The sequence below is a fragment of the Oncorhynchus mykiss genome, chromosome 13, assembly GCF_057628025.1.
Source record: "Oncorhynchus mykiss isolate SJ-2025 chromosome 13, ASM5762802v1, whole genome shotgun sequence".
Lineage (NCBI taxonomy): Eukaryota > Metazoa > Chordata > Actinopteri > Salmoniformes > Salmonidae > Oncorhynchus > Oncorhynchus mykiss.
Genome location: NC_143034.1, coordinates 71,440,609 through 71,460,753, shown reverse-complemented (window position 1 = coordinate 71,460,753; position 20,145 = coordinate 71,440,609). Strand labels below are relative to the sequence as shown.

General features: G+C 40.4%; 1 protein-coding gene across 4 annotated transcripts in view; it reads right to left on the bottom strand.

Annotated features, from left to right (window-relative positions):
- LOC110485275 (exocyst complex component 7) overlaps positions 1–20,145 on the bottom strand; it is a 21,328-nt gene extending 1,183 nt beyond the window's left edge. The window contains exons 1-16 of one of the 4 annotated variants that reach the window (XM_090197424.1): positions 19,518–20,145; positions 19,019–19,203; positions 18,168–18,273; positions 17,683–17,890; positions 14,724–15,269; positions 14,207–14,353; positions 12,945–13,087; positions 10,568–10,720; positions 8,513–8,611; positions 8,187–8,246; positions 7,777–7,906; positions 7,569–7,652; positions 4,964–5,084; positions 3,610–3,705; positions 1,990–2,053; positions 1,800–1,841 (exon numbers count right to left, since the gene is read on the bottom strand). In XM_090197424.1, the coding sequence (XP_090053550.1) occupies positions 1,800–1,841; positions 1,990–2,053; positions 3,610–3,705; positions 4,964–5,084; positions 7,569–7,652; positions 7,777–7,906; positions 8,187–8,246; positions 8,513–8,611; positions 10,568–10,720; positions 12,945–13,087; positions 14,207–14,353; positions 14,724–15,269; positions 17,683–17,890; positions 18,168–18,273; positions 19,019–19,203; positions 19,518–19,520 (2,187 nt within the window). In that variant the 5' untranslated portion in view covers positions 19,521–20,145. Of the gene's footprint in view, positions 1–1,799; positions 1,842–1,983; positions 2,054–3,609; positions 3,706–4,963; positions 5,085–7,568; positions 7,653–7,776; positions 7,907–8,186; positions 8,247–8,512; positions 8,612–10,567; positions 10,721–12,944; positions 13,088–14,206; positions 14,354–14,723; positions 15,270–17,682; positions 17,891–18,167; positions 18,274–19,018; positions 19,204–19,517 lie in introns of all 4 variants that reach the window. The other 3 variants (XM_090197423.1, XM_090197427.1, XM_090197425.1) reach the window with 3 other exon arrangements.

Genomic DNA, 20,145 nt, shown 5'->3' with positions numbered 1-20,145 from the left:
ACATTCAGATTCAGAAAACTTTAATGTCCTCAAAGAGGACATCTTGCAGCAGTCATAAAATATATAACATCTAAAAATATAAAATAAGCTGACATGTTGGGTTTAGACGTTTGTGATCATTCTGTTTTTTGAGTATGAATAAGGGTTGTTGTGTAGAGATGTAACATGGTACTGATTAGGGCTGGGAATTGCCAGGGACCTCACGATACCATATTATCATGATACTTAGGTGCCAATATGTTATGTATTACGATTCTATATGTAATGTGATTCTCATGATTCTATATGTATTGTGATTCTCATGATTCTATATGTATTGTGATTCTCATGATTCTATATGTATTGTGATTCTCATGATTCTATATGTATTGTGATTCTCATGATTCTATATGTATTGTGATTATTATGATTCTATATGTATTGTGATTCTCATGATTCTATATGTATTGTGATTCTCATGATTCTATATGTATTGTGATTCTCATGATTCTATATGTATTGTGATTCTCATGATTCTATATGTATTGTGATTCTATATGTATTGTGATTCTCATGATTCTATATGTATTGTGATTCTCATGATTCTATATGTATTGTGATTCTCATGATTCTATATGTATTGTGATTCTCATGATTCTATATGTATTGTGATTCTCATGATTCTATATGTATTGTGATTCTTATGATTCTATATGTATTGTGATTCTCATGATTCTATATGTATTGTGATTCTCATGATTCTATATGTATTGTGATTCTCATGATTCTATATGTATTGTGATTCTCATGATTCTATATGTATTGTGATTCTCATGATTCTATATGTATTGTGATTCTCATGATTCTATATGTATTGTGATTCTCATGATTCTATATGTATTGTGATTCTCATGATTCTATATGTATTGTGATTCTCATGATTCTATATGTATTGTGATTCTCATGATTCTATATGTATTGTGATTCATGATTCTATATGTATTGTGATTCTCATGATTCACTATGTATTGTGATTCTCATGATTCTATATGTATTGTGATTCTCATGATTCTATATGTATTGTGATTCTCATGATTCTATATGTATTGTGATTCATGATTCTATATGTATTGTGATTCTCATGATTCACTATGTATTGTGATTCTTATGATTCTATATGTATTGTGATTCTCATGATTCTATATGTATTGTGATTCTTATGATTCTATATGTATTGTGATTCTATATGTATTGTGATTCTCATGATTCTATATGTATTGTGATTCTCATGATTCTATATGTATTGTGATTCTCATGATTCTATATGTATTGTGATTCTCATGATTCTATATGTATTGTGATTCTCATGATTCTATATGTATTGTGATTCTTATGATTCTATATGTATTGTGATTCTCATGATTCTATATGTATTGCTATTCGATACTGTGATTTTATTGTGATTTGATGTTCCAAACATATTGCTCACCATATGTCTGCTGCTGAGACGAGAGAGAGACATGAGAAAACTAGTTTTGATCAGTCATGGAAATAAAAAAGTGCTGAAAACAAATTGTTTCCCTAATAAATTGGCGCCTTATTTAAAATGAAGATGGAGAACAAGCTATGAAGGAAAAATACTGGAGTTTTGGTGCAGGAACAACCAACTAGCACAAATATAATATTGCGGTATTGTCAAAACGATACGATACATCGTCAAAGATAATATCTCGATATGTATCTGTATCGCCCCCCCCTCCATCACTAGTACTGAAACAGATCCTTTAGGTACATGGAGGAATCTGGCCTCCTTGTCTTACCTTGAACTTGTCTTTAATCACCTGACAGTCTTTCTCTTTCAACTGAAGCCCGATGGGGATGACATATGAAGGATAGAAAAGGTGTGATTAGGTTTGAATAAAACGAGCAAATCCACTTAAAGGTAGATAGTGTCATTTGAGAAATATCATTTTTTAATTTAACATACAGTCTCAAAACATCTACCCTCACCTTGTCACCTGGCTTAAAGGTGGGCAGATTCTTTTCAGTCAGGCACTCGGTCACCTTCAACCAACTGCAACACACAAGCAGCACACATTCACTGCACAGATCAGTCATGTTCAGTAGCATACTCATTCATTGGACTGCCCACAAGTCTGGAACCAACAAGCCTGAACAGCTTATACCCCCCCCCAAGCCATAAGACTGCTAAATAGTTCAAAAGTTAACCAAGAGGTACAAGGACTATCTCCATTGGTCCTTTTTGCATGAACTCTTTTGACTTATCGAATACACTGCTGTTACTGTTTATTCTCTACCTCAATTACATCGTACCCCTGCACATCGACTTGGTACTGGTACCCCGTATATACAGCCAAGTTATCGTTTACTCATTGTGGATTTATTCCTGGTTATTATTTTCCTATTATTTCTCTCAGCAGTGTTGGGATGGTCCCGCAAGTAAACATTTCACTGTTCGTCTACACCTGTTGTTTACGAAGCATGCAGCAAATACATTGTATTCAAGTTGTAGCATAAGACACATGATTTAATGTAGCATTGTCCCCGTGTGAAGTAATGGTAATGCTTCACTTAAAGCCTGCAGTTATAATGCATTATGATGCAGTTATAATGCTGTATCATGCATTATGATGCAGTTACAATGCCGGTATCATGCATTTTGATGCAGTTATAATGCCGGTATCATGCATTTTGATGCAGTTATAATGCCGGTATCATGCATTATGATGCAGTTATAATGCATTATGATGCAGTTACAATGCCGGTATCATGCATTTTGATGCAGTTATGCCGGTATCATGCATTTTGATGCAGTTATAATGCCGGTATCATGCATTATGATGCAGTTATAATGCATTATGATGCAGTTACAATGCCGGTATCATGCATTTTGATGCAGTTATAATGCCGGTATCATGCATTTTGATGCAGTTATAATGCCTGTATCATGCATTATGATGCAGTTATAATGCATTATGATGCAGTTACAATGCCGGTATCATGCATTTTGATGCAGTTATAATGCATTATGATGCAGTTACAATGCATTATGATGCAGTTACAATGCATTATAACACTTGTCATGAGCATGTATGACCACCGTATAATCTATATTATAATATCATAAACCTAGGCAACAAACATGAGCTGGTAGATCAGTCAACCCACACCGGAGAGGGGGAAATTTGATTCAAAACATTATATTTCCAAGGGAAAGCAAGTGCCAGGATCGCACAGGAAATATGGGTGTTTTTTAAATATTCCAGAGTTGACAATATTAGCAGCATATCCAGAGACCGAAAAACTGAACTGATGAATATAATTTTGAGGAGGAAGTTGCATTTGATGATTTACCGGCCGGCCGTAAGGGCAGTATGCTAACCTGGTTACCAATCTGTTCCTGTCATCATTCCACTCATTGTCATGCAAAACTTGTTTTAGCAATGACAGGGAGTACAAAAAGTGGAATGTTAGCAGAAAAGGCTGTGGATTTCAGGCTAGCAGGAGGCAGCTAGTCTCTTCTAATAATACATAATGATCAGGACTAATGTTAGACAATGTTAGATTCCATCACTCCCTTCTTCCTCCTCTGGATTCCTGGTCCCTCACCTGTGCTGGTACACCTGCTTCTGTTGCTCAATCAGTTCCCCGTACTCAACCTCCGGATCCCTGCCGCTGGTTTTAACCACTTCAAACAGAGATGACCTGCAGGTAGATGTCCCTGTCATAACCCCTGTGAGCTGTGACAAATTCACTTACAACCCAGAACTAAAGTACATGGAAAGTCAAAATGTAGGGCACTTTGAGTGATCATTATGTTGTGTAGGCCTAGTTAATATCTCAACCTTAGGGATCTCTAATGTCTCAAATAAAGATTTATTATAGTTCCGGACTGTTCTGGAACGGGTGTTCTGGTAAACTGCATGACCAGGTTCGTATTCATTAGGGCACGTCACAGAAAATGTTTTAAAATGTTTTGTAACTGAAAAATAAAATGTGCGTTTCTCATTACTTAAGTCCAGGTGGTCCCTCCCCTCCCTGTTTGACTGTTTTCTTCCATTTGTTGCCTAATAAACATGACCCTTGTAATGGGAATATTAATGTTTGTGTTTTTCTTATAACTAATTTTTGTGTTCTATTCATCTGCTGTTCTATAAACCAATTTCTGTGTTCACGCAAGTGGCTGACTGTAAAAATCACCTATCAGTAGCTGCAATTTGGCAGTACGCTCAGATCGTGTTTTGAGAACGGACAACCGTGTTTTGAGAACAAACAAAAAATATCTCAGTTTCAAGGTCTCAGCTTAGAGAGAAAGAAGCCTTGTGAGGTGTTGGTCTGTCACATGTTGTGAAACAGTATTGGTCTGTCACATGCTATGAAACAGTATTGGTCTGTCACATGTTGTGAAACAGTATTGGTCTGTCACATGTTGTGAAACAGTATTGGTCTGTCACATGCTATGAAACAGTATTGGTCTGTCACATGTTGTGAAACAGTATTGGTCTGTCACATGCTATGAAACAGTATTGGTCTGTCACATGTTGTGAAACAGTATTGGTCTGTCACATGCTATGAAACAGTATTGGTCTGTCACATGTTATGAAACAGTATTGACCGGTCACATGAATGAAACAAGACGATAATAATTAATGCATTATGCTAAATCATGCAAATATAACTTGTCTGTGTATAGTCGTATATAAGACAACTGCTGGGACTGCCCAGGCAGAGCTCCTGATTGACATGTGTACTCTGGTGCATTGAGTTGGTTGGAACCTCTCCAGCGCGCTGACAATAAACAATGATTCATTTAAGATTGACTTTGAGTGTCCCTGTGTAAGAATTTTTCCACAACACCCTGTTCATTAATATGCAAGGCCCTAATGCCAGACTCAAGCAACGGTTCATCCACACTGTGTATTACAGCTAACACACACTTTGGAAATGTACAAAGAGGGCCTACTTCTTCATTGACTTGAGGATGTAGTTGTAGTTGTTGAGGAGGAAGATGGCCCCGAGAGCGTGGTCCTCGTACACCTTGGCCTTACTCTGTAGGTTGTACTGGAGATGCTCCAGCACTTTACCTGGAAAAGGGAAATCATGAACATCATGTAAAACCACGGTGGCAGTCAAGGCTCCTCATGTAAAACCACATAGCCACCACATGGTGGCAGTCAAGGTTCCTCATGTAAAACCACATAGCCACCACATGGTGGCAGTCAAGGTTCCTCATGTAAAACCACATAGCCACCACATGGTGGCAGTCAAGGTTCCTCATGTAAAACCACATAGCCACCACATGGTGGCAGTCAAGGCTCCTCATGTAAAACCACATAGCCACCACATGGTGGCAGTCAAGGCTCCTCATGTAAAACCACATAGCCACCACATGGTGGCAGTCAAGGTTCCTCATGTAAAACCACATAGCCACCACATGGTGGCAGTCAAGGTTCCTCATGTAAAACCACATAGCCACCACATGGTGGCAGTCAAGGTTCCTCATGTAAAACCACATAGCCACCACATGGTGGCAGTCAAGGCTCCTCATGTAAAACCACATAGCCACCACATGGTGGCAGTCAAGGCTCCTCATGTAAAACCACATAGCCACCACATGGTGGCAGTCAAGGCTCCTCATGTAAAACCACATAGCCACCACATGGTGGCAGTCAAGGCTCCTCATGTAAAACCACATAGCCACCACATGGTGGCGGTCAAGGCTCCTCGTGTAAAACCACATAGCCACCACATGGTGGCAGTCAAGGTTCCTCATGTAAAACCACATAGCCACGACATGGTGGCAGTCAAGGCTCCTCGTGTAAAACCACATAGCCACCACATGGTGGCAGTCAAGGCTCCTCATGTAAAACCACATAGCCACCACATGGTGGCAGTCAAGGCTCCTCATGTAAAACCACATAGCCACCACATGGTGGCAGTCAAGGCTCCTCATGTAAAACCACATAGCCACCACATGGTGGCAGTCAAGGCTCCTCATGTAAAACCACATAGCCACCACATGGTGGCAGACAAGGTTCCTCGTGTAAAACCACATAGCCACCACATGGTGGCAGTCAAGGCACTTGAACTAAACACCACCTGTGGCTGATTCTGACTCATAATCAGGGGTGAAAGTAGATTATGGGACCTCCAGTATCGAATTTACTTTCTTTGGAGCCAAAAGCCAGAAGCCAGCATATTGCCTTAGCTTAATGGCGTCCGCATGCTTCCCAGCCGAAACAGTTCGAAAGAGTTTGTGCATATATTATGACAACATTTTGTGACGTTTTTCTTCGTTTTGTACTTCGGTAAGGGTTTTTTCAGTTGTTCAGGCACACACATTGTTTTCTTGAGGCAGGTTGAAGTCGGTAGCTGAAGTCTACCCCCCTTCGTCTGTGATTGGTCAACAGTAGGGATTCTTCAGTAAAGTCTTTGTTGTCATTCAATGAGAGACGACTCGTTTTTATGCATTTTTTTCATTGAGAAACACTGCACCAAACATCTTAGTTAGATGTAAAGTTGCGCAACTAAGATCTCTGCAAAAAAAAATAATGACATAATTCTTGAGCTATCTTAGATCAATTCTGGATAGAAATTTGGCTTGTCACCTAAAACACTCACAAACACAATCAAGAGCATCCTGTCGGGTTGTATCACCGCATAGTACGGAAACTGCTCCGCCCACAACCGTAAGGCTCTCCAGAGGGTAGTGAGGTCTGCACAAAGCATCCCCGGAGGCAAACTACCTGCCCTCCAGGACACCTACACCACCCGATGTCACAGGAAGGCCAAAAAGATAATCAAAGACAACAACCACCCGAGTCACTGCCTGTTCACCCCGCTATCATCCAGAAGGCGAGGTCAGTACAGGTGCATCAAAGCTGGGACCGAGAGACTGAAAAACAGCTTCTATCTCAAGGCCATCAGACTGTTAAACAGCCATCACAAACATAAAGTGGCTGCTGCCAACATACTGACTCAAATCTCTGGCCACTTTAATAAATGTAATAAATGGATTTAATAAAGGTATCACTAGTCACTTTAAATAACGGCACTTTAATAATGTCTACATATCCTACTTTACTCATCTCATATGTATATACTGTATTCTATACCATCTACTGCATCATGCCTATGCCGCACGGCCATCGCTCATCCATATATTTATATGTACATATTCTTATTCCATCCCTTTACATTTGTGTGTATAAGGTAGTTGTTGTGAATTTGTTAGATTATTTGTTAGATATTACTGCACTGTTGGATCTAGCACAAGCATTTTGCTACACTCACATTAACATCTGCTAACCATGTGTATATGACCAATACAATTTGATTTGATTATTTTGAGGAAGTGTAAACTGGCTACGGTGTCTCAAAATGGACAAACCGTACTATTGCCACTTTTTAAAATAATTTTTAAGCGAAGTTATGCGAGCCCACTCGACTTCGGCTAGCCGCCAGCTGAACTGAAGCATGCGGACAACCTTAAGACCCAACGGTTCAGCGTCTTGCCCTTGTCAAAGGTGTCATTCTGGATATTAGACACAGCCATGTTGAACACTCACAGACATAAGGACTCAGTGCTCTCCGGTTGTCATTCCCCTTGGACTCCTGACTGTCTGATGGCTGTTCTTCTGATTCATCTGCATCTGGTGAACAAAACAATTCTATATCTACACGTCTTATCTCAATGAGGAAAAACCAACCATCTAATAACCATCTAGTTTTGTAACCGAAAACTCAATCTAATAAACAAAGAGAAACACTCCGTACCAGTGTCATGTTGAACCTGAACACTACTGGACACCTCCATAGTTACTGTGTCACTGTCTACATCATGAGGATAAAGGATGGACCCAACAGCATCTGCAAAGGACAGCAACTGCTGCAGGAATAGAATTGTCTGGAGACAGTAAGAGAACAATTAACATATTAGACATCTTTAGTTAGGTCAGTTCAAATGGGATAAAAAAAATAAAATATACTTTATTCTACATTTAGTGAGAAACTGACATGTGTCTTCTGTCTAGTATCCTATGATGCAACAATATCAGGAAACAAACCCCCTCTGGAACAAAACACCCTTGTCCTTACACAAATCTAGATAAGCACATCGGCATTACTGATTCACTTAATTGAATGGAAACTGATGGAGAGGAAACATCAGAAAAGAGAGCTGTTACATTGCTGTTGAATTCATGCACCGTTCCATCCTTGGACATACTCTCCCTATCAGGGTTGGTCTGTGAGAGAAAGGGGAAAATTACAATTCGGGGTTGAGTTTCTCAAAGCTTCCAGATCCTTTTACGTCATAGGAATGTACGCAATCACGGCCCAAATACATGATCTCAGTGCTATGAAGCTTTTGGGAAACTCCCCCGCTTGTCTGTCTGATTAAATCATATTATCACAACGATCCAGTCTGAGGTTCCCTTGCTGGATGATGAAAGGTTCTATAATTCAAAGTCCTTCCAACTAAAACAATCTTTGAATAGTTAGAATGTCGTACCTTGACGTGAGCAGAAAAGTCCGTCAGTGCTCTGGCTGCCAGGGTCTTCATAGATGTAACGAGTTTGGAAAACTTGGCCAAGGTGCCGCTTGTTGTGCACTGACAGGCAATATGAAACATGACATCACACAGTCAGCCATAATAATACCGTGGTGGACTAAAGTTTTCAGAATGACACAAATATTCATTTTCATAAAGTCTGCTGCCTCAGTGTCTTTAGATATTTTTGTCAGATGTTACTATGGAATACTGAAGTATAATTACAAGCATTTCACAAGTGTCAAAGGCTTTTATTGACAATTACAGGAAGTTGATGCAAAGAGTCAATATTTGCAGTGTTGACCCTTCGTTTTCAAGACCTCTGCAATCCACCCTGGCATGCTGTCAATTAACTTCTGGGCCACATCCTGACTGATGGCAGCCCATTCTTGCATAATCAATGCTTGGAGTTTGTCAGAATTTGTGGGTTTTTGTTTGTCTACCCGCCTCTTGAGGATTGACCACAAGTTCTGAATGGGATTAAAGTCTGGGGAGTTTCCTGGCCATGGACCCAAAATATCAATGTTTTGTTCCCCGAGCCACTTAGTTATTATGGCAAGGTGCTCCATCATGCTGGGAAAAGGCATTGTTCGTCACCAAACTGTTCCTGGATGGTTGGGAGAAGTTGCTCTCGGAGGATGTGTTGGTACCTTTCTTTATTCATGGCTGTGTTCTTAGGCAAAATTGTAAGTGAGCCCACTCCCTTGGCTGTAAAGCAACCCCACACATGAATGGTCTCAGGATGCTTTAATGTTGGCATGTCACAGGACTAATGGTAGTGCTCACCTTGTCTTCTCCGGACAAGCTTTTTTCTGGATGCCCCAAACAATTGGAAAGGGGATTCATCAGTGAAAATGACTTTACCCCCGTCCTCAGCAGTCCAATCTCTGATCTTTTTCCTGGAGAGAAGTGGCTTCTTTGCTGCCCTTCTTGACACCAGGCCATCCTCCAAAAGTCTTTGCCTCACTGTGCGTGCAGATGCACTCACACCTGCCTGCTGCCATTCCTGAGCAAGCTCTGTACTAGTGGTGCCCCGATCCCGCAGCTGAATCAACTTTAGGAGACTTTCTTGACTTTCTTGGGTGCTCTGAAGCCTTCTTAACAACAATTGAACCGCTCTCCTTGAAGTTCTTGATGATCCGATAAATGGTTGATTTAGGTGCAATCTTACTGGCAGCAATATCCTTGCCTGTGAAGCCCTTTTTGTGCAAAGCAATGATGCCGGCACGTGTTTCCTTGCATGTAACCATGGTAGACAGAGGAAGAACAATGATTCCAAGCACCACCCTCCTTTTGAAGCTTCCAGTCTGTTATTCGAACTCAGTAAACATGACAGAGTGATCTCCAGCCTTGTCCTGGTCAACACTCACACCTGTGTTTATGAGAGAATCACTGACATGATGTCAGCTGGTCCTTTTGTGGCAGGGCTGAAATGCAGTGGGAATTTTTTGGGGGGGGATTCAGTTCATTTGCATGGCAAAGAGGGACTTTGCAATTAAGTCCCTTGCAAAAATTAATTCATCTGATCACTCTTCATAACATTCTGGAGTATATGCAAATTGCCATCATACAAACTGACACAGCAGACTTCGTGAAAATTAATATTTGTGTCATTCTCAAAACTTTTGGCCACGACTGTACATTTCCCTCAGTATACTGACCCCAATTCCAGACAATTCAGGAACACTGAAATTCCAATTCTCTTCAATGCTTTTCAAGGAGAAAAGTCTGGAATTGGAATTTGGTTAACTTTCTGAATTGACTGGAATTGAAATATAATTTACCCCAACCCTGACCCCCCCTGACCCTGACTCCCCAGACCATGACACCCCTGACCCCACCCCTGAGCATGACCCCAACCATGATCACCCCCTGACCCCAAAACCGCTGACCATGACACTTCCTGTCCCCAACCAAGACCCCAACCCTGACCCCCCAGACCATGACACCCCCCTGAGCACACAACAATAGAGAGAAAGCTCAACTTTACACTGTCCTCTCAGGATTATATGGCACCTTTAGTAACGTGTTAAACTCTTTGTCCTCCTCCATGAGACGGCCCAGGACAGGTAACATGGCGACAAGGGCTGTGTAGTCGTGACGTGAACAAGCTCGTCTGACAGAGGACACGATGTTCTCCCCATTCTGGATCAGCTGGTTCAGAGCCACCTGAAGGAAATAAGATTACAATTACAAATTAGAACAATTTTATTGTTCACTCAATGTGCAAATTTGTCTTCGGCTTCACCATATAAAAACAGACATTAAACACCCTCATGAGCACATCCTTCTCAAGACCATTAAATAAACTCATAAACAAAAGTGCTGCAGTGCAAGATTATGTACATAACACCATGTACATAACACCATGTACATAACACCATGTACATAACACCATGTACATAACACCATGTACATAACACCACGTACATAACACCATGTACATAACACCATGTACATAACACCATGTACATAACACCATGTACATAACACCATGTACATAACACCATGTACATTACACCACGTACATAACACCATGTACATAACACCATGTACATAACACCATGTACATAACACCATGTACATAACACCACGTACATAACACCATGTACATAACACCATGTACATAACACCATGTACATAACACCACGTACATAACACCATGTACATAACACCATGTACATAACACCATGTACATAACACCATGTACATAACACCATGTACATAACACCATGTACATAACACCATGTACATTACACCACGTACATAACACCATGTACATAACACCATGTACATAACATGTACATAACACCATGTACATAACACCATGTACATAACACCATGTACATAACACCATGTACATAACACCATGTACATAACACCATGTACATAACACCATGTACATAACACCATGTACATAACATCATGTACATAACACCATGTACATAACACCATGTACATTACACCACGTACATAACACCATGTACATAACACCATGTACATAACACCATGTACATAACACCATGTACATAATATGTACATAACACCATGTACATAACACCATGTACATAACACCATGTACATTACACCACGTACATAACACCATGTACATAACACCATGTACATAACACCATGTACATAACACCATGTACATAACACCATGTACATAACACCATGTACATAACACCATGTACATAACACCATGTACATAACACCATGTACATAACACCATGTACATAACACCATGTACATAACATGTACATAACACCATGTACATAACACCATGTACATTACACCACGTACATAACACCATGTACATAACACCATGTACATAACATGTACATAACACCATGTACATAACATGTACATAACACCATGTACATAACATGTACATAACACCATGTACATAACATGTACATAACATGTACATAACACCATGTACATAACACCATGTACATAACACCATGTACATAACACCATGTACATAACACCATGTACATAACACCATGTACATAACACCATGTACATAACACCACGTACATAACACCATGTACATAACACCATGTACATAACACCATGTACATAACACCATGTACATAACACCACGTACATAACACCATGTACATAACATGTACATAACACCATGTACATAACACCATGTACATAACACCATGTACATAACACCATGTACATAACACCACGTACATTACACCATGTACATAACACCATGTACATAACATGTACATAACACGTACATAACACCATGTACATAACACCATGTACATAACACCATGTACATAACACCACGTACATAACACCATGTACATAACACCATGTACATAACATGTACATAACACCATGTACATAACACCATGTACATAACACCATGTACATAACACCATGTACATAACACCACGTACATTACACCATGTACATAACACCATGTACATAACACCATGTACATAACACCATGTACATAACACCATGTACATAACACCATGTACATAACACCATGTACATAACACCATGTACATAACATGTACATAACACGTACATAACACCATGTACATAACACCATGTACATAACACCATGTACATAACACCATGTACATAACACCATGTACTTAACATGTACATAACGCCAAGTACATAACACCATGTACATAACATGTACATAACACCATGTACATAACACCATGTACATAACATGTACATAACACCATGTACATAACACCATGTACATAACACCATGTACATAACACCATGTACTTAACATGTACATAACGCCAAGTACATAACACCATGTACATAACACATACATAACACCATGTACATAATGACAATAAAGTTGTAATATGTTATTCATCACATTTTAATATCCTTCACTTCTGACCTGGATGAGAGTTTCAAAGGTATTGGAGCAGTTCAGAGGGAAGACTTTGGACACCATGGTGTATTCACTCTTGGCCAGGGACAAGAAGGCTGTGATGCAGGCCATGTAGGTCTCAATCTCAATGTGTAATATGCTGTCCCGCCCTAGTGACACAAGACAGGAGTGAAAGGGTGAGTGCCATGGAAATATCATTAACACTACATATCATCTATCTATAGTTTAATGAAACCTTTATTTAACCAGGAAGTACATTGATATAAGGAATCCTTTATTCTACCAGGAAGTTTTAAATAGAGTCCTATATATAACCAGGAAGTACTTTGATATAAGAAATATAGGGTAATTTTTTTAGGGAAACCTGGATCCATGGTATGCTTAGTAATATGTTCACAAAGGAATGTGCAAACAGAAAAGCATCCCCTGTAACTGTGTCTACAGTGGCTTGTGAAAGTATTCACCCCCTTGGCATTTCTCCTACTTTGTTGCCTTACAACCTGGAATTCAAATCGATTTTTTGGGGAGTTTGTATAATTTGATTTATACAAACATGTCTACCACTTTGAAGATGCTAAATATTTTTTATTGTAACACAAACAAGAAAGACGACAAAAAAAACTGAAAACTTGAGCGTGCATAACTATTCACCTATTCAACTATTCGGCCCTCTCTTGGCAGGTTTGTTGTGGTGCCATATTCTTTAATTTGTTTAATAATGGATTTAAATGGTGCTCCGTGGGATGTTCAAAGTTTCTGATATTTTTATAACTCAACCCTGATCTGTACTTCTCCACAACTTTGTCCCTGACCTGTTTAGAGAGCTCCTTGATGGTGCAGCTTGCTTGGTGGTGCCCCTTGCTTAGTGGTGTTGCAGACTCTGGGGTCTTTCAGAACCGGTGTATATATACACTGAGATCATGTTACACCTAGATTGCACACCTAGATTGGACTTTACTTAACTAATTATGTGACTTCTGAGGGTAATTGGTTGCACCAGATCTTATTTAGGGGCTTCATAGCAAAGGGGATGAATACATATGCACACACCACTTTTCAGTTTTTTATTTTTTTGAAACAATAAAAAAAAATCATTTCACCAATTTGGAATATTTTGTTTATGTCCACTACATTAAATTGAAATAAAAATCAATTTAAATTACAGGTTGTAATGCAAACAAAATGGATAAACACCAAGGGGGATAAATACTTTTGCAAGGCACTGTATAACCATCATGAAGGTGGTGTGCAAGGTGGACTTTCATGACCTGTTTTTTTGTTCTTCTTGACGGCAGAATCCACACGCCTGCTCTGCAACACCGGGCAGAGGAGGTTCCTACTCTTGTGGTCCTTCAAACCCTTCATGGAGCAGTCCAACTGATTGGAGCGCACCATGGCGTAGTGGGCCTTGAGGTCTGTGGAACAATAACAGCACGACTGATTACCATGACCACTGATCAATGGAGCAAAGGGTGTTTATGTTGTGCTGTTGGGACTCAGGTTAAAATCCTAGGTCCGCTGTGGCAGAGATAAACCGTGTTACAGATACACGAGCCCTAGAACATAAAGAAACAGATACAACAAACATATAATACAATGAAGTGAAGGATAATTGTTCAGGGAGAGGTCAGGGAACCCCCCCCTCCCCCAGAGGGGACATGTGGGAAGGTCTTGGCCCTCACCAAAATGTCAGTTCAGTTACGTATATTCAAGAAAGCTAATTGATACAGATACGCCTCCACCCTCTCAATAGAAGAGATGCCACCAAGGCTGCGTTTAACTTACCAAAGGCTGAGCTGGGCTTGGGTCTGAAGTATGGCAGGATGTAGGAGGTGGAAGCTGGGGGCTTGGGTTTGCAAGATGGGAAGGTATGGGAGGTGGAGTCTCTAGGCAGAAATGGGATGGACTCCAAAGATGGTTGTCTAATATCTGGAATATTCAGTCTGCTGCACAGCTTCGAGGTGGATACCTTGGTGAAAGAGCAACTGGATTCCAGTTTTCCAAGGGAGTCTAGTGATGGATTCTTGTCTAGTGATGGCTTTCTGTCCAGGGACAGCGTTTTGAATTGACCAAATGACTTCAGGCCGATCATCTTGGTGAACAGGCTGTTTGCTTTCAGTTTTCCAAGAGAGTCCATTGATGGCTTGTTTTCTATGGATGGCTTTCTGCCTAGAGACTGTGTTTTGAGTTTGGAGCAGTAGGATTTATTGGTGAAAAGGCTGCTGGGCTCCAGTTTTCCCAGAGAGTGGTGGGATGGGTTTCTTTCCAGTGACCGAGTTTTGAATTTACTGGCAGAGACTCTCCTCTTAGCTGTCAGAGCTGCATCCTCACCTGGATTAACACTGACATCATTAACACCCTCATCTGGATTAATACTGACATCATTAGCATCCTCACCTGGATTAATACTGACATCATTAACACCCTTATCTGGATTAATACTGACATCATTAGCATCCTCACCTGGATTAACACTGACATCATTAGCATCCTCACCTGGATTAATACTGACATCATTAGCATCCTCACCTGGATTAACACTGACATCATTAACACCCTCATCTGGATTAATACTGACATCATTAGCATCCTCACCTGGATTAACACTGACATCATTAACACCCTCATCTGGATTAATACTGACATCATTAGCATCCTCACCTGGATTAACACTGACATCATTAACACCCTCATCTGGATTAATACTGACATCATTAGCATCCTCACCTGGATTAACACTGACATCATTTAGCATCCTCACCTGGATTAATACTGACATCATTAACACCCTCATCTGGATTAATACTGACATCATTAGCATCCTCACCTGGATTAACACTGACATCATTAACACCCTTATCTGGATTAATACTGACATCATTAGCATCCTCACCTGGATTAACACTGACATCATTAGCATCCTCACCTGGATTAACACTGACATCATTAACACCCTCATCTGGATTAATACTGACATCATTAACACCCTCATCTGGATTAATACTGACATCATTAACACCCTCATCTGGATTAATATTGACATCATTAGCATCCTCACCTGGATTAACACTGACATCATTAACACCCTTATCTGGATTAACACTGACATCATTAACACCCTCATCTGGAGTCATACTGACATCATTAACACCCTCATCTGGAGTCATACTGACATCATTAACACCCTCATCTGGATTAATACTGACATCATTAGCATCCTCACCTGGATTAACACTGACATCATTAACACCCTCATCTGGATTCATACTGACATCATTATCACCCTCATCTGGATTAATACTGAGATCATTAACACCCTCATCTGGATTCATACTGACATCATTTTCACCCTCATCTGGATTCATACTGACATCATTATCACCCTCATCTGGATTAACACTGACATCATTAGCATCCTCATCTGGATTAATACTGACATCATTATCACCCTCATCTGGATTAATACTGATATCGTTAGCATCCTCATCTGGATTCATACTGACATCATTTTCACCCTCATCTGGATTCATACTGACATCATTATCACCCTCATCTGGATTAACACTGACATCATTAGCATCCTCATCTGGATTAATACTGACATCATTATCACCCTCATCTGGATTAATACTGATATCGTTAGCATCCTCATCTGGATTAATACTGACATCATTATCATCCTCATCTGGATTAATACTGACATCATTAGCATCCTCACCTGGATTAACACTGACATCATTAACACCCTCATCTGGATTCATACTGACATCATTATCACCCTCATCTGGATTAATACTGACATCATTATCACCCTCATCTGAATTCATACTGACATCATTATCACCCTCATCTGGATTAACACTGACATCATTAGCATCCTCATCTGGATTAATACTGACATCATTATCACCCTCATCTGGATTAATACTGACATCATTAGCATCCTCACCTGTATTAACACCGACATCATTAACACCCTCATCTGGATTAATACTGACATCATTAGCATTTGCTGCACTCTGCCTTTAACATCAGGGTTTGGTTCAGTAGGGACAAGCAACATAGAACACGTATTTGCCACGTCTTATTAGACATGTTTCAAAATAGTTGTTTTTTTCCTAAAGAACACGACCCAAGAATCCACTGAATTATGTGGTTAAACTTTACACCAGGGTTGGGATCAATTCCATTTAGAAAGTTAAAAAACAAATTCCAATTGCAAATTTTCCTCACTGAAAAGCATTGAAGTAAATTTGGAATTTCAGTGTACTTCTGGAATTGACTGGAATTGACCCCAACCCTGGTTTACAACATGGACAAGAATGCTGAGAGAAAGGACCTCCTCCTGTTAGTGACAGAGACATACTGCAGGTGAACAGGCAGTACCACTACCTTACCTACAGTATCAGCCAGGTGGAGATGGGCAGCACCACTACCTTACCTACAGTATCAGCCAGGTGGAGATGGGCAGCACCACTACCTTACCTACAGTATCAGCCAGGTGGAGATGGGCAGCACCACTACCTTACCTACAGTATCAGCCAGGTGGAGATGGGCAGCACCACTACCTTACCTACAGTATCAGCCAGGTGGAGATGGGCAGCACCACTACCTTACCTATCAGCCAGGTGGAGATGGGCAGCACCACTACCTTACCTACAGTATCAGCCAGGTGGAGATGGGCAGCACCACTACCTTACCTACAGTATCAGCCAGGTAGAGATGGGCAGCACCACTACCTTACCTATCAGCCAGGTGGAGATGGAGATGATGTCCTGAAGCCTAGTTTGGGGTATGAGTTGTACCTCCTCCACTCCGCCTGCAGACCCATTCAGTGACTTTTTGTTCAGGACATCCAGGATTCTGACTGTCTGCACTGGCTTGCTGTAGCGCCCCAACAGGACTTGGAACTCGGACTCCAGCTGTGACTTGGCACTCTCTAAACGACCTCTCTGCAAAAACAGTTAGCGTACTGTTGGGGTCAATTCCAATTCCATGACTATATAGTGATTTAAATCTAACAGTTATTGGATAGTGACTGTAGTGATTTAATAGCGACCATCTCTTCTAGTAAAATAAGGCATCTTGTGATTAATGAGCACCCTTTCACTGAAACGAAGCATACTCTATTCTCTTGTCCAACTGTTTGATAGTATTCATACTTCTACAAAGAGAACCTGGCTTGATTGAATTAGAGATGGCAACAGAAATACATGAAGACAGTGTTACCAGCATATTCAGCTCAGGCCCGTCCGGGTCTTCCTGTTGAAAGTACTCCTCTGCTTTCTTGAGTCGGTGAACACAGGCTAGATAGTCAGAAAGTCTTCCTGTAGGCCTTTGCAAAGAAACACATGTACATACAGAAAAAAATTATGTATTTAATTCTAAAATTATCAGTTGATCAGTCATGTATTTGACACACATAGTTGACACAAATATGACTATTCTCCCTCTCCTTCTCCCTTGACCCATACTGAACGTCTATTAACAGAACATCATACTGAACGTCTATTAACAGAACATCATACTGAACCTCTATTAAAGAACATCATACTGAACCTCTATTAACAGAACATCATACTGAACCTCTATTAACAGAACATCATACTGAACCTCTATTAAAGAACATCATACTGAACCTCTATTAACAGAACATCATACTGAACCTCTATTAACAGAACATCATACTGAACCTCTATTAAAAGAACATCATACTGAACCTCTATTAACAGAACATCATACTGAACCTCTATTAACAGAACATCATACTGAACCTCTATTAAAGAACATCATACTGAACCTCTATTAACAGAACATCATACTGAACCTCTATTAACAGAACATCATACTGAACCTCAATTAACAGAACATCAGTAGTACTCTTTTCACTCTCTCGTGGTTTCTCAATACAAACTGTGCTGGCTTGGATCATTGTCCTTTTCCAGTATAATTCCAGCAACTAAATGTAACCTAACCAGGCCAGTGCAGGCCAACTCCACACAGTATTGTGAATAGGGTATACGAGGTCAAATATGGGGCTTGTGTGAGTGTGTGTGCTACATCGTTCTCCCTACTCTCACCCCTGTATGATGACCTTGTCTGTGTCTCGGACGGCTTGGTAATGGCTGATGGCATCGTCCAGGTAGAATAATGTCTTCTGCGTTGTCCCCTTCAGCTGCAGTAGGTTCTGTGTGCTGTCGTGCATGGGAATGACCGAGTTCTCCAGGTGCTCCAAACGGCCCTCCAACGACGAGAGAATGGACACCTAGGACACCACACCTTGAGCTACACTGTCTCACGTTAAAGCTTGCATAGAACTGAAGCTATCTTAAGACATGGCATTTGAACTCTAACTCACCAATACGTTTTAGCTAATAATATTCTGTAAGAAGTGCAGGAACTCAAGTAGTAGCACATTTGAGGTGTGGTACTCAGTTCCAGTGAGCTCCGGCCCATATCAAACACTGATTTAATTCATATCTGTGACACAGTAACTTTAGTTGGACACAAGTCAGGTAGCTAACAGTTAGCTAGCTTATGTAAGAGGATTCAAGTTCTTTGATTTCAGATTTAGCTTACCATGCCTTTAGTCAGCTGATCACTTATTTTGAGGCTGTCGCTAACGAATGTCAGCAGATCTTGATCCTTGAGAAGAAAACGGATTGGTAGCTTGCTAGTTTAATCTAATTTGGCTAACGTTAGCTCTCCCTACATATTATTGTTGCATTTAATGAGGCTACAGTGAGTTCTCATACAAATAGCCAAAACGTTAGTAAGTCTACTACTCTAGCAAGCAATGTCATATAACATTTGGACAGACATGTGAAGGGTTCACTAGCCATTGTGTGGTCTGAATGACACCCTAACCCAGGCGTGTTACTAGATACAAGCTACAGCTGCTAACGTTAGTCCTAGTTCATGGATGATAACTTGATTTTGCTAACGCTAGCTACTGTAACTAGCCAGCGAGCCTAACGTTACCCGTTTGAGCTTCTCCTCAATCTTCTCTCTCCACAAATATGTTTCATCTGTCGCAGTCATTCTGTTAACAATTCCCTTTTTAGGTATAACTTTACTATTTTATTGTCAAGCATTTGTAAAACAGTTCACCCCCTGCCAGGTAAATGAGTTAGCCAACTGAACCACAGGTTAATTAAACGGGTTGTTGACGGTTAGTCAAGCGGCTTCTGCTTCTTTGCGCCAAACT